Source organism: Podarcis raffonei, chromosome 9 (genome assembly GCF_027172205.1).
Source record: "Podarcis raffonei isolate rPodRaf1 chromosome 9, rPodRaf1.pri, whole genome shotgun sequence".
Lineage (NCBI taxonomy): Eukaryota > Metazoa > Chordata > Lepidosauria > Squamata > Lacertidae > Podarcis > Podarcis raffonei.
The window spans coordinates 26,630,984-26,646,038 of record NC_070610.1 but is presented as its reverse complement, the minus strand read 5'-3'; the positions used below and the strand labels follow the sequence as shown (position 1 = coordinate 26,646,038).

General features: G+C 43.5%; 1 protein-coding gene across 1 annotated transcript in view; it reads right to left on the bottom strand.

Moving 5' to 3' along the window:
* Window positions 1–7,024: 7,024 nt before the first annotated feature.
* KDR (kinase insert domain receptor) overlaps window positions 7,025–15,055 on the bottom strand; it is a 47,588-nt gene continuing 39,557 nt past the window's right edge. Inside the window, exons 25-30 of the mRNA XM_053402338.1 lie at window positions 14,842–14,941; window positions 13,792–13,897; window positions 13,519–13,670; window positions 9,834–9,933; window positions 9,664–9,752; window positions 7,025–8,867 (exon numbers count right to left, since the gene is read on the bottom strand). Of these exons, the coding sequence (XP_053258313.1) occupies window positions 8,654–8,867; window positions 9,664–9,752; window positions 9,834–9,933; window positions 13,519–13,670; window positions 13,792–13,897; window positions 14,842–14,941 (761 nt within the window). The 3' untranslated portion in view covers window positions 7,025–8,653. The remainder of the gene's footprint in view (window positions 8,868–9,663; window positions 9,753–9,833; window positions 9,934–13,518; window positions 13,671–13,791; window positions 13,898–14,841; window positions 14,942–15,055) is intronic.

The window sequence follows — 15,055 nt, the reverse complement described above, 5'->3', positions numbered from 1 at the left end:
GAAGGCCCTCGGAGCTGGACCTCAGTGTCCAGGCAGAACGATGGGGGTGGAGATGCTCCTTCAGGTTTATTGGAAGCAGGTTGCTTCCAGTGTTGAAGTCAGATTAAACTTCCAGTCCAACTTCTACAGGCAGGGCTGGGTATCCGAACCAGTTCATAGGGAAACCCAGCCAGATGGGCAGGGTATAAATAATAAATTATTATTATAGGAACAGAGGAGGCTTCCCAAAACTGAGTCAGACTGTTGGTCCTTCTAGCTCAGCAATGTCAACACTGACTAGAAGCCGGTCTTCAGGGTTTCAGGCAGGGATATTCCCAGCCCTACTTTGAGATGCTGGGAATTGAAGTTGGGACCTTTTGCATTCAAGGCAGCTGCCCTGCCACTGAGCAATGGCCCTTCATGTCTATCAGTTAAGTACAAAACATAACATTGTACATATCATTAAGTACATCACGCTATGAAGTGCAGCAGAGCATCACAACATGATGGCACCAAAGGAAATTGAGAGGGAGCATCTATTTTTGAAGTGATCCGTAACTTTTTGAGATGGCTATTCAGCCTGCAGTTCCACCTCTTCTCTTCCAGAGCATCAATATTTCTCAGCGTAAATCTTCACGTTTAAGATGGCGTCAGCCAGATTATAATCATTGTGGCAAATCAATGTTATTATACAGATGCACTATCTGCAATATCCATAAAATTAATGTGAGCTGCAAATTGCTAATAAGACCTAATTATCTTCATCAAGGAAATAGCAGAGTTAATGTGAGGAGGTGGTTGGAAAGGCCATTGATTTAATAATATGACCGGTCTTTGTGTTTATAATTGCATTTGCCTTATCTGCATACGCCATGCTGGTTTAGTACTTAACCAAGCTGTGACACTAAACAGTCACTGGCAGTTTAATAGTTTTATCAGAAAATGTATAGGAATCTTGGCGACTGTAATTTAAAACTAAACATTTAAGTGCTCCCCAAGAGCTGTTATTGTAAAATTATCTCCTGAAGGCTCCCATATAGCCAGTGCATTAAGTTTTATGCCGCAAAGCAAAGCTCATTGAACAAGCTTTAGTGCAGACTAATAGCTGCATTTCCCCATCCTAATGGTTTGTGCTTCCCACTTTGGCCCATCGTAAGGTGGGGATTTATCAAGGCCTGCTAGCATTCTGGTGGTTTGTGCTTTATCCTATTATCATGCAATGCTGAAACGACTCACCAGTCAGGAAACCAGAGAACTATTTTTATTGTCTCTCTTGAAACAAGTACTGAAGAGTGACAGAAGACTCCTGGCTCCACCCAGACACAGCAAGTCCACTGCTACCTAGTGTGTGGTTACCAGACGTCCCCGTTTCCCGGGGACAGTCCCCGGATTTACAAATTTGCCTCTGGACAAAATCCGTCCCGGGAATGTCCCCGGATTTCATTTAATGGCCCCTGATTTATATTTTAAGTGTTGTAGATTTATTAGCAGGGAATGAATGTTGCATGATTGGTTCAATGGCACAAGTCACATCATATGGGGACTTCCGGTGAGGCAAAATGGCGGGCATCACAGCAGCGAGCAGCTCCTGAAGCCAGCCAGAGCCAACTGTGCTACCAGGCTGGCTCTGGGCTGCTGAGACTGCCGCTGCCGCCACTGTCGAGGGGGAACTGGGGACGTCTGGTGCATCAACTGGGGGAAGCACTGACACACACACTCATCAGTCAATGTTCATGGTTCAAAACATTTTCAAGTATGAAAATGATGTATCAAAGGTATTTAATACCTTAGCAAAGATGTATAGAACTGCTTCAAATGGGAATGTAAGGAGAAGAAAGGCACATTCTACCACATGTGGTGGACATGCAAGATAACAAAAGCATTCTGGGAAATGATATATAATGAGTTGGAAAAAATGTTTAAAATATTGTTTGTGGAAAAAACAGAGGCTTTTTAATTGGGAATTTTAGGTGCAGAGATACCAAAGGAGCAGAAACGATTACACTGGTCAACAACAAATTTGTTGTCTGCGTTTTTTCAGTTGATTTAGGACAAATCTGATGCGCTGAATCCAAAAATCACATTGGTTTTGCTCAATCGGGTCAAGTTTTTGAGCTATGGCCACATGTCATTTTTTTACATTTTTGTTCACATGTACGCTTGTGTGGAGCATTTTAGAAGAAGTCGGTGGGGGTAAAATGCCATGTCGAATAATTGTTTTGATTGGAAATGATTATTTTAATGACAAGAAGTATTCAAGTCCGATAGTTCTGGGTGATTATGTCAAAAAGGGATCAGTTTGAAGTCATAAAACCTTGAAATCTTCCATAAATTGGTGCTGCAAAGCATAAAGTTGCTTACCATGCTTATTTTGGTATTAAACTTGGTGACCAGGATAAAGCTTGGGTGCCACACATGGTGTGCAAGGCATGCACCGAGACTCTACGTGGGTGGACCAATGGCAAGAGGAGTCTGAACTTTGGAATTCCCATGGTTTGGAGGGAGCCGACAAACCATGTCACTGACTGCTACTTATGCGCTGTTGATGTGACTGGGATCAACAGAAAGAACCGGAGCAGCCTCAAGTATCCTGATCTTCAATCAGCACGTCGTCCTGTAGCTCATTGTGATGAAATTCCAGTGCCTATCTTCGGAGAACTTCCTGACATTAGTTATGAAGATACCTCCAGTGTTGAAGGACATGAAGAAGAAGAAGTGGTTCTTGAAGATGATGCTCCACATCCATTTTCCCAAAAGGAGTTGAATGATCTAGTTCGCGACCTCAGCTTGTCAAAGGACTCTGCTGAACTGTTGGCATCCAGATTGAAGGAAAAAAACCTCCTCTCTGACAGGGCTCGCATCAGCTTCTTCCGCAACAGGCATCAAGAGTACCTCCATTTTTTCTCGGAAGAGAAGGACTTGGTGTACTGTGCAGATATTGCGCAGCTTCTGCTCAAGCTTGGAGTGCCACAGTACGAACCCAAAGATTGGAGACTGTTCATTGACAGCAGCAAGCAATCACTGAAATGTGTTCTGCTACACAACGGCAACCAGTTTGCCTCTATACCCCTGGCTCACTCGACTACACTGAAGGAGAACTATGAAGCGGTGAAGTATGTGCTGGAGAAAATTGGTTATGATCAGCATAAGTGGTTTATTTGTGTTGACCTGAAGATGGTGAACTTTTTGTTGGGACAACAGTCTGGCTTCACCAAGTACCCATGTTTTCTGTGCGTGTGGGATAGTAGGGACCGTGCTCAGCATTACACGAAGAAGGACTGGCCTGTGTGGGAGGAATTGGTGCCTTGCAAAGAAAGGAACGTCATCAACGACTCTCTGGTGGACAGAGACAGAATACTCTTCCCACCGCTGCACATCAAGCTTGGCTTAATCAAGCAGATCACCAAGGCTCTGGACAAGGATGGTGACTGCTTCACTTACTTGTGCCAGGCTTTTCCAGGATTGACCATGGAGAAGTTGAAAGATGGCATCTTTGGCGGTCCTCAGATCCGTCAGCTCATCAGAGATCCAGAGTTCGGAAACTCAATGAACGAAGTGGAACTGGAAGCGTGGAAGGCATTTGTTCTGGTAGTGAAGAACTTTCTGGGCAACAATAAGGCCAGAAACTACGCAGAACTTGTCAACAACATGCTGACTGCTTTCAGAAACCTGGGCTGCAACATGAGCGTCAAGATGCACTACCTATTTTCACATATGGACCGGTTTCCTGAGAACCTGGGTTCAATGAGTGACGAGCAGGGGGAGAGATTCCATCAGGACATGAAAGAGATGGAGACCAGGTATCAGGGTCGCTGGGATGCAGTCATGATGGCTGACTACTGTTGGACTCTGAAGAGAGACCTCCGTGCTGCTGAGCATTCCAGGAGTTCCAAGAAACAGAAGTTCAAGCCCTGAAGTTTGAAAAATGGTGAAGCAACATGCAATTTACGTGTACTTACCTTTATCAATGCCCACCATTCAGTTTACAGTAATTGATGTTTCTATCAGGTAATCAATATATGTTGTTGGAAAAACATTTTTTTCTCTTAAAAACATATTTAGGATGATATGTGTTGAAGAAAATCAGCTGATAATGCCACAAAAATGTAATCGATTTTGTGACAAGATCTGATTTTTTTCAAATCAACATAGCACAAAAACCTGACCTGATGGAGAGAAACGGGTGCCATTTCCTGATTCAGCAGTGCAAAAATACCCGAAATCAATTGTAGAAATCTAGACAACATTCAAAAAGTAAAAAATTGTTGCCCAGTGTTATTTATGTGTGCAACGACAGCAGCGCGGATACTACTGGCCCAGACATGAAAAGAAGATAAAGTCCCGACCAGAGACAAATGGCTGATGAAGATGATGGACTATGCCGAAATGGCAAAATTGACTGGGAAAATCAGAAGCCAGGAAGAGGATAACTTTAACAAGGAATGGGGAAAATTTACAATGTATTTAAGAGAACACTGTAAACAACTAAAAACTTTGGCAGGATTTGAGTAACGCTTGTAATGTACTAAAAATAAAGGGGGGAAATGGATTATTTAAGAAAAATAGAGAAAATAAGTGAAGCAGTTGAAAAAGATTAAAAATGGTAACCATGGAAGGGTGGAGGGGAGTCAAAGCCTTCAGAGAATCCTAGAGGATTAATGTTTGAATTCAAATTTGCAATGTAAAACTCAATAAAAGAATATTTTTAAAAGCAAACAAAACATTTTCAAGTATTCCACTTTGCATTGTGTATCACATGACTGCCTAAATAAGATGCTAGGTTGTAATCATTTAAGTTTGGGGCCCATCTGACCTGTAACTGGTGAGTTAGCAGAATATATCTCATTGTGATCCTGATAGGGTTAACAGCTCATTACATCTGTGTGAGGATTATGCTTTACACTGCACAGCTTTGTGGTTACAAAAGCCAAACTTCCCATAATCCCATTAAACAACTTCTTATCTCAGAGATGCTGAGATGTTTATCAGAACCATTTGTTAAAGAGCTCCTGCTAGTTTCCAAAATGACCCCATGGAGGTATTCCCAGGACTCAATCAGTCTAAGATGCTGGATGCTGTGAGATTTAAATCACAGTTCCCAGCCCAGCAAAAACCCAGGCCTAAAACTGAGAATAATATTATGAGGGTGTTTTGTCAGAGGTTTTCTCTAACCAACTGGGCAAAGTGTCCGTGTTCAGCACTTTGTTTAAGTTGTTGGGGGAGGGGGCTGCTTTTTCTTTTTGTATATTTTAATTTATTGTCAAGAATAATATCTAGATACAGAAGAATAAAAATGTCCTCAGCAGTAGAGGTATTTGTCATTTTTTAGTCAATAACAGTCATTAGCAGGTTGGTGAATGCAATACATCAGGTAACAATAGAACAAATAACTAGGGCAGCCCCTATTTCACCCTTTTAGTGATGATTTGGTGATGTTTTGAGGTCACATCCGGGTTTGGCACTGTGCGCAAGTGCATGATTGCGTATCTATTGGACACACATAAATCGGTTCTTGCCTGTATTAATACTGGGTTACATGGACTCCATATGAGACACCTTCCTATGTTCTTATGTGCCGATCTAGAACAGGAGTAAATACCATGGTCCCCTCATGTTGACATTAGTCTACAACTCTTATCAACTCCTACAACCATGACCAATTGTCAGGGATAACAGTGGTTGTGGCCCAACACATCTGGAGGCTACCACATTAGTTACCCCTGCTCTAGAAGTGAAATCTCTAACTAGGTGTGAGTATCTGCATTTTGTCTATAATGCACACAAATGTAAATGTGTGTGCATAACTATAGTACCACATGATGCACACTTCCATTTCCCAAGCTATGGTTGCCGAGGTATATTTCGAACTGATTATATCATATTACACACCTAAGTAAACATACGTAAACTGGAGCTGTGAGAGTCAACAATCCTCCCCTCCCAAAGCTCTAAAAGAGTGTATCATATGACCTAAATCCCCATAGTTAAATGTTTAAATTATGTGACAGAGGGCTAGTCTATCATGAGTCAAAATTCTTTGGACTGAGTTGAAGTTGCTTTACATTTCATAATAAAATATTGTATAATCTGACATCTGTTGAGCCAGATGTGACCCAACAGATGCTTTGCCAAAAATATTGCATTGAGAATATATATGTTTTTATTCAAAGGCCAGGTGCCTTTCCATGAAAATGCCTAAGAAAAGAACTGCAGATGAGTGCTAAATAGATCAACACATTTTCTGACTTGTTCCTGATGTGGATTACATGTCAGACCGGAAGTAAGACCAACTTCCTTTCAAAACCAGGTGTTAGGTTATTTCAGTGCTGGACAATCAAACTGAGAATCCTCAGGTTGTATCTAATCTTACTGAATAAAGGTAAAGGGACCCCTGACCATTAGGTCCAGTCGTGACCGACTCTGGGGTTGCGACACTCATCTCGCTTTACTGGCCGAGGGAGTCGGCATACAGCTTCCGGGTCATGTGGCCAGCATGACTAAGCCACTTCTGGCGAACCAGAGCAGTGCACGGAAACGCTGTTTACCTTCCTGCCGGAGCAGTACCTATTTATCTACTTGCACTTTGACATGCTTTCGAACTGCTAGGTTGGCAGGAGCAGGGACCGAGCAACGGGGATTCGAACCGCCAATCTTTGGTTCAGCAAGTCCTAGGCTCTGTGGTTTAACCCACAGCGCCACCCGCATCCCTTAATCTTACTGAATACTCTGCCCAAAATGAGAATGACAGCACTGTTACAGCAGCGGGCCCTCTCTTTTTCTGGGAGGCTTGGCACACGCCCAAACTTGCAGAAGGACTATAACTCAGTGGTAGAACACTTGTTTGCATGTAGAAGGTCTATGTTTCATTTCCTGGCGTCTCCAGGTAGATGTCTCCATCTGAAACCCTGAAGAGCCAATGCCAGTCATTGTAGAGAGCAAGATGGACCAATATTCTAACTCTGTATAAGGTTATATAACTGTATAAATACATATAACTCTATATTTCTATGGTTATCCTCCACTGGAGGCAGCCATGATTCTGATGTAAAAGTGAGCCTCTCACACATTTTAATTCAGGTCTTCTCAAATTTTACAGCATTTACCAAGAAGATGAGGCAAGACAAACAGAAACCTGGGAATCAGCCCTAACACATATATATTCACAACAAGTTTTCAGAATATGCTTGAAGCCAACAGCACATTTTTCATTATATATAACATATATTTATTTCAACAATATATTACATTTCTTTCTACGCAACCAGGCTATAAATACTCTATGTGCCACTTCTGATAACTCATAGCTTCCCAAGTTTTGAAATTTTATACAAGTATTGAATTAAAAAAATACAAAAGGTAAGAGCAGTCAAAATAGTTTCACAATGTCTTTTTTTTAAAAAAGGGAATATTGTAATTTACAGCACGTGTTAAAAACTCTGGCATACAAACACACAGAAAACTTTCTAACAACTCCTAGGTTGAAAAGCAGTAGTCAAAATCTGAGCAGCTAGTTATGCAACATGTCTGTGATACATGTGAGCTTACTGATAATGCTATTTGCTGGGCTACATTGGCACTACATCAGGATTTCCCCTCTCCCCAGCAAGAATCACAGTTCTGTAAATCAAGAGCGACCAAATAAACAAGGATCACAAAAACACAAGGTAAAACTCCAGGGTCAGTTAGCTGAGCCTATATGTACTGACCAAGCCAAGACAGAATTGTCTGTTTCAGTGTGAACCATTCACTGATGGAACCTCAGCTGATCAAGGACCACACAGCAAAAGAGGACCTCTTTCAGTAAGAGGGATAGTCCCTCTGCTTTTTGCCAGTATCCACCAGGAAGATTTAGACTGAAGGCCCCTTTAATTGAAGAGAAATAAATGGAAATAGTTCAACGAGCCCAGCAAAGTAGCAATAGCACCTTCCTGCAAGACAAGAAAGGCACTGGCGAAATGGAAAATCCAAATGGTTCTGGCCAAACACTATTCCATGTTCACATCATTGCATAGAAATGTAGTGTACAGTGGTGCCTCGCAAGACGAAATTAATTCGTTCCGCGAGTTTTGTCGTCTTGCGATTTTTTTCGTCTTGCGAAGCACGGTGTCGGGAAAGTTTTGGAAAAGCTTCAAAAATCACCAAAGTCTTCAAAAACCTCAAAAAAGGCTACCACACCGCGTTCTATGAGTTGCTCCTCGAAGTCAAGTCGCAACTGTATTAACGGTGTTAAGAAAAAGGAAACAAACTTGCAAGACGTTTCTGTCTTGCAAAGCAAGCCCATAGGGAAAATCGTCTTGCGAAGCAGCTCAAAAAACAAAAAATCCTTTCGTCTAGCGAGTTTTTTGTCTTGCGAGGCATTCGTCTTGCGAGGTACCACTGTATCAATATTCCACTTCATGTACACCTCACAGTTCACAACACTGTAACCAGGCACTCTAAAACAGGCATAGCGCTGGCAGTGCTTGGTGGTGACTGATAGGCTTCTTGAAGAATGAGTTTGGATCCAGTATTCCACAGACACTTTGGGTCCTTCTCATCAAATAAGATGCAGTAAAAGAACACATACACTTTCCAGTCTGGTGAATGTAGATGTTTTGGGCATCACATGCCACTGGCTCAAGAAAAAGGCCATGTTTGGTGCAAGTTCCAGTTATTCCTTCTTTTGGAGGGTTTCTTAAGCGGGAGGTGAGCTAAGAGGCATCCCAGCGCCATAGGCCTGTGCACTGCAAGTCTGAGAAGCATCTTTCCTGAGAGTTAAAAGTTCTGTTTCTTCACCACAGTATGCCGTAGTGTCTGTATCGTCTGAATGATATCCTGACTGGTAGCCACTTGTTGGATCTGAAGCTTCAGACATAACAGACTCATTACTTTTACTGGAGACCAGGCCACTGCAAAATAAAAATACAGAATTAGCAATTCCACAACACGCTCTGCAATTTTTTCCCCAGTTCAATTTTTGTTTTGTTTTGCAGATAAGCATATACCACCAATGGTAATGGTAAAGGACCCCTGGATGGTTAAATCCAGAAAAAGGCAACTATGGGGTTGCGGGGCTCATCTCGCTTTCAGGCCAAGGTAGCCAGCGTTTGTCCACAAACAGCTTTCTGGGTCATGTGGCCAGCATGATTAAACCGCTTCTGGCGCAGTGGAACACTGTGACGGAAGCTAGAGCACACGGAAACACCGTTTACCTTCCCGCCACAGTGATACCTATTTCTCTACTTGCACTGGTGTGCTTTCAAACTGCTAGGTTGGCAGGAGCTGGGACAGAGCAACGGGAGCTCACCCCGTCGAGGGGATTCGAACCGCCGACCTTCTGATTGGCAAGCTCAAGAGGCTCAGTGGTTTAGACCACAGCGCCACCCGCGTCCCACCACCATTGCATCAGGCACTGGGAGGGGTGGGAGGCTCCATTGACCCTGCTGAGATACCTGTTCCCAGTTGGCTCCTCTTCTCCCCGACATGAAGTTTGTCACTATAGGTAACTTTTAAGTATGGGTGCCTGAGTTCCCTTGTTTACCTCCTCCCTATCCATCCCTCTTTCCTTCTGGGCCATGTCTTTTGGATTGTAAGTCTGTGGGTAGGTGCTGTCTTCAGTCTTTCAAAAAATAAAATCTTCAAGTGGCCACTCCTGTTCTAAACCATTCTGAAACAAACACATATTGCTCACTTGCCCCTTCTTACCTAAAGGGCAACATCAGCTGTTTAGATTTATCTTCTAGTGCCTTTAGCTCTTCCGAGGCAAGAATCATCCCACTGTCTGTCTGATTATCCTGAAAGACATATGTCAAATTGATCAATCGATGGCAAAGTGCAATGAGGACTGAAGAGCACAAGCAAAATCAAAGACTTACGTCATGAACCACTGTTGTTACTGTTGGTTCTACAGGAACGTCTTCAAAGGTCTTTACGCTCACAGGACGGCTTTTTCTTTTACTTCCTTTGCGGTGCTGACTGGAAAACAAATATATTGCCTTTGTCAGTGTTCCTGTAAGTTCAGGGGTTGCTAATGTTTAGGGGGGCGCCAATGGGCACTTTTTGTAATTATGAGAGCATATTACAAAATGGCTGCCATGGTGGAGTGGCATAATGGAACAGCTGCCATGGGGCATGAAGTAACACAAAATGGCTGCCATGCCTAAGAGTATCACAAACAGTGTTGGCTGGTGGCCAAAGTCCCTGGTAGAGTGGAAGGCAGGGAGATCAGTATCAGGTGGAGCCAGAGTCAATAATAGGCAGAGTCATCCCCTGAGTTGCTGTAAAGAAGATGGCGGTAAGTTGGAGGCCAACTGAGGGCAGACTGAAGTTGGTGGGGCAGTACCCCATTCACCCGAGTAGACCAACCAACCTCCACCAACCACAAAATGAGGGAGACATCCCTCCCCACTTGCCCATCAACAGGAGAAAGGCACTGACATCAGCCACCATCACATTCATTCCCAGGAAGCAACTCTTGGCACCTCTGTTCTGTTCAAAATAGAAGGGAGGGTGCCCATTCCTGCAATCTAATGAAATGTGGGCATGTTTAAGAAGGGGTGTTCGGTGGAGCATAGGCCCAACCAATGCAAACAGGAACTGAGGAGGAAGAGCAAACAATATCTCACACATTGTGGATTCTAAGGGGTTATTTACTGAGACTTTACTGAGACCTTTGCAGGCACTGAAGTGTAGGTGGGTTCCCACGAGGCAAGACACAGTGATAACAGCAAGAACCTTTATTGAACTAACAGAACTGGACAACAGGGGCAAAGCCACAGCTTATATAGATTTCTGAAGGTCTGGGCCACTCCCACTCCCAACGCTATTGGCTGTCTCAACTTCCAAGCAGCGAATCATGACTCAGTGTTTAAGGGCCAATGGCAGAGGCCCAAATTCTGAAATGTTCTGTGATTGGATATCATGTATCGAATCAGAACACAGGGGCTCAGAATCCTTAGTCCAGACTCAAGCTCAGGCAAACACACCCCACTGAATACATAACAGGCACCATAGAAGGTATTGGTGGGGTACACTGGTGCCTGTGGGCACCATGGTGGTGACCTTTGATATAGCTGATAAGAGTGCTCTGCTCAAGCTTTTCAGTATCAGCACAACCTGTGACCCACTGAGCCAAATGCAGCTCACCAGCAGCTACCTGCCTACCTGCCCAGGATGCAAAGATAGAGAGTAGTGAAGCAACAATTTGTGTCCCAGTTTGCTTTGGTGGATCACAAATGGCTGTTGTCCTGAACTCCCAAATACTTTCCATGAGTTCAGGGAAAGCAATATGCATTTGGTTCTGATGAGGTATTTCTCTGCAACCAATGACTTTGACCATGCTTTTGATAACCTGAACTGATCTGGAGTCATTTGTAGCGAACTTTTTTCATCCCACTTCAAGTCTGTCAGTAAGGTTTGAGCAGAGGCTGGCAGGCTTCTGGCTTGTGTTTATGGCAGACACTTCATCATAATCATACAGTGGTACCACTGGTTACGAACTTAATTCATTCCGGAGGTCCGTTCTTAAACAGAAACCGTTCTTATCCTGAGGCACGCTTTCGCTAATGGGGCCTCCCACTGCGCGCGAGTCTCTGGCGCACGATTTCCAATTGCATCCTGGGGCAAAGTTCGCAACCAGGAACAGCTAATTCCGGGTTAGCGGAGTTTGTAACCAGAAGAGTTCATAACCAGAGGTACCACTGTAAAAATTTCAGGTGATCCATCTGCCCCAAGCATGGAAACCATGACTGATTACAGAACAAAGTGTCTGTATGAAACAGCCTCTTTTTTTTACTTTTGATTCTGAAAGCATTCTTCTGAAGAAAACCAAGAGACAATCTTTTCTAAAAATAAAAAATTAACTTCAGTGGCTTACTGTTTTTCAGCATCTTTTCTCTTTTTTAAGATGCAAACTAACAAAGAAGTCTGGGTCACGCTCATAATTCTTTTCATTTGGACTGACCCCACTGGAGATGGCAGCAGCAGCTGACTCAGCAAACTCACACACACACACCCTCCGCCCTCCAAGCGAATTGTTGAAGTTGGCACCGAACATTCCACAACTCCCCTTCGCCAAAGAAAACCATCTGAGCTGGAAGCATTCCCAATGCTCTGACAATCAGCGCTCCATATTCTCCTTGCAGAGGGCCTCAACAGCTACCTCCATCGCCAAAGTAAGGCACTGAAATTGAAAGCTGATAGGTAGCCTAAAATAGAAGTTGCCCACGGCAGATTTGGTGGTGATCTGAGAATGGCACCTCTGACAGATAAACCAGAAAAGCTCTTTCTAGGAGGCAGAACATTTGAACAAATGGCATATTTACGTTGCTAAAATATTATCTTGGGGCCTTGATGGCGGGGTGGGGGGGAATAAATGCCTTCAAAAGCAAGGATGTTTCATATACTCTACAGGACATCACTTTAGGCAATAGTCGGTACAGCGTGTGGCCAATTTTTGGTACTTTACAGATGAATAGTAAGTCTTGCAAATGCTTACTGATTATTTCTCTCACCTGAATAAAAAAGCATCCTGAAGTTCCTTGTTTGTTTGTTTGTGTTTGTTTGTTTGTTTGTTTGTTTTTGTTTGTTTAAAGGGACTATTTTGGCTTGCTGGGATCTTATGCAGCAGGGTCAAATTCTTTCATTTATGAAATCTTTTAATGCAGTTTACATTTCCTTGGGTACATATTTTAAGTCTCTTGAATTAGTATGTTGATTGTTAAATTCCACATTGACCATTTTAATGTTTATGTGAAATTTACGCTGAAATTTTTGTATGCTGGTTGTTTAGCCGTAATAATAAATATTCATGCTATTTTTGCATAATTGTTAATAATAATAATAATAATAATAATAATAATAATAATAATAATAATAGCAGCATGGGACTGGCCCACCCTAGATCCCACATGAGGGCAAGAAGATGGACCCAAAGATCTGATTGCTCAGTACAAGCACCAGGTCCATGCAGCACTCATCCTGATTAGCTCAGGCTGTGCATGGTACACAGGTGTAGAACTTCCCCTTTTTTCTAGTATGGAGTTTGAGCCAGGGGCGTCCATTTTGTAGAACATATACTCTTCCATCCACCTACTGCGCTGAGCATGACGGCTGCCTGTGGAGGCTGCAAGACTCGGGGAGCTATATGGCTCCCTTGTTGTGTCCCTTCTTCCTTCCAAGTTTTGCTCCAAAAGCTTCCCTTGCGAGAGGCATTAAGGGATCTGAACCTCTGCCTGGGATCATTGGTGAACCGTGGGCAGCATTTCTGTGGATGCCTGTAATTTTTACATTTTCAATTTGGGTGCTTCCTTCCTCACCTCCTGAGCCGGATGCAGTGACCACCCCCCGTTGGCATAGCGGCAACACACCCCTCTGGTCCCAGTGAAATCAGAGTATGGAATTGCTCTACAAATATTGCAGCCTAGTGAACATGGCTAAATATAAAGACACAGCAGCACAAACTCCTTCCTCTTTCTCACCACGATCCCCACTTTCAAAGAAAAATCTGGCAGAGAGGGAAATGCCTAGCAGTCCCTATGGGATTCTCATTAGGCTACAAACCTCAGTTCTAATGTGCTGTCATAATGGAATTGAGAATCGCACACTTCCTCTTCTTCCCTGCAGGAAACAGGTGAGGTTGGCAGGGACAACCCAGAATCCTCTTCAATGTTCAGCAGCGGAGTTTGGGGGAGGACAATATAGTCCTTACCATCCTGATGTAGAAAGACAGACAAAAATAGGGTTTTAAAAAAATACATATAGGATTTGTGGCTGGAGGCACTTCCCCATCCCCACCCCAGGGAGTTTACAGTAGTTTTTAGAGCATGACTTTACCTGGCGGACATTTGCTTGCAATACGTTTCCCAGATGTTCCACCAAGTCTGAAAAAGTGGGCCTTTGTTTGGGTTCCCCATGCCAGCAGTCCAACATTGTCTGATACCTGGGAGATATAAGAGAATGGTAGCAGTGTTACAAAGCAAAATATGCCCCAGGACAAGATCGTATTCTGCTTCTTAGTGGTAGGTAAGAGCAACAAGCTGGTCAATACTGTACTGCCAGAACAAGAGAAAAGTCATATTTACACAATTAAAGCACATTTATTGGACATAGGTAAAGGTAAGGGGACCCCTGACCATTAGGTCCAGTTATGGCCGACTCTGGGGTTGTGGCGCTCATCTCACTTTATTGGCCGAGGGAGTCAGCGTACAGCTTCCGGGTCATGTGGCCAGCATAACTAAGCCACTTCTGGCGAATCAGAGCAGCGCACGGAAACGCTGTTTACCTTCCCGCTGGAGCGGTACCTATTTATCTACTTGCACTTTGACGTGCTTTCGAAGTGCTAGGTTGGCAGGAGCTGGGACCAAGCAACGGCAGCTCATCCCGTCGCAGGGATTCGTACCGCTGACCTTCTGATCAGCAAGTCCTAGGCTCTGTGGTTTAACCCACAGCGCCACCTGCGTCCCATAGTGGTAGGTAATAGCTAAGAGCAACAAGCTGGTCAATACTGTACTGCCAGAACAAGAGAAAAGTCACATTTACACTATTAAAGCACATTTAAAGGACATGGCCTCCCGCAAAGAATCCTGGGAACTGTAGTTTGTTGAGGGTGCTAGGAATTGTAGGTCTGTGAGGAGTAAACCGCAGTTCCCAGGATGCTTTGGGCAAAGACATGTGCTATAAATATGCCCTGAATGTTCTTTAAATGTATGAGCTGACTGTGACCAAATATTTGACTTATTGCGCTTCCTTCCTCCCTGCCATTAGTAAAAGAGTCCACTGGCCACTAGTGGCTGAATTAGAATGGGGGTTTTTTTTTCTGACCCTCTCCTAAGTAAATTATCCATTTCTGAGACAAGGCATGTTTGCATCAGTAAAAATTCTTACATTTCAGGTGTTGTATAGTCTGGCGCCCTCATCCTTGTTCCCTCTTTCAGTCTTCTGCAGAACTCCTCATCAATCTTGACACCAGGGTATGGCGAGGCTCCTGAAATGACAGATTTCCTTTTTGTAAGGTGCTTAAGATGCTGCTGTTGATTTTCAGTGGAATATATGTCAATTCACTGAAATAAGAGCTAACTAAAATGATAGAAGCTCAATT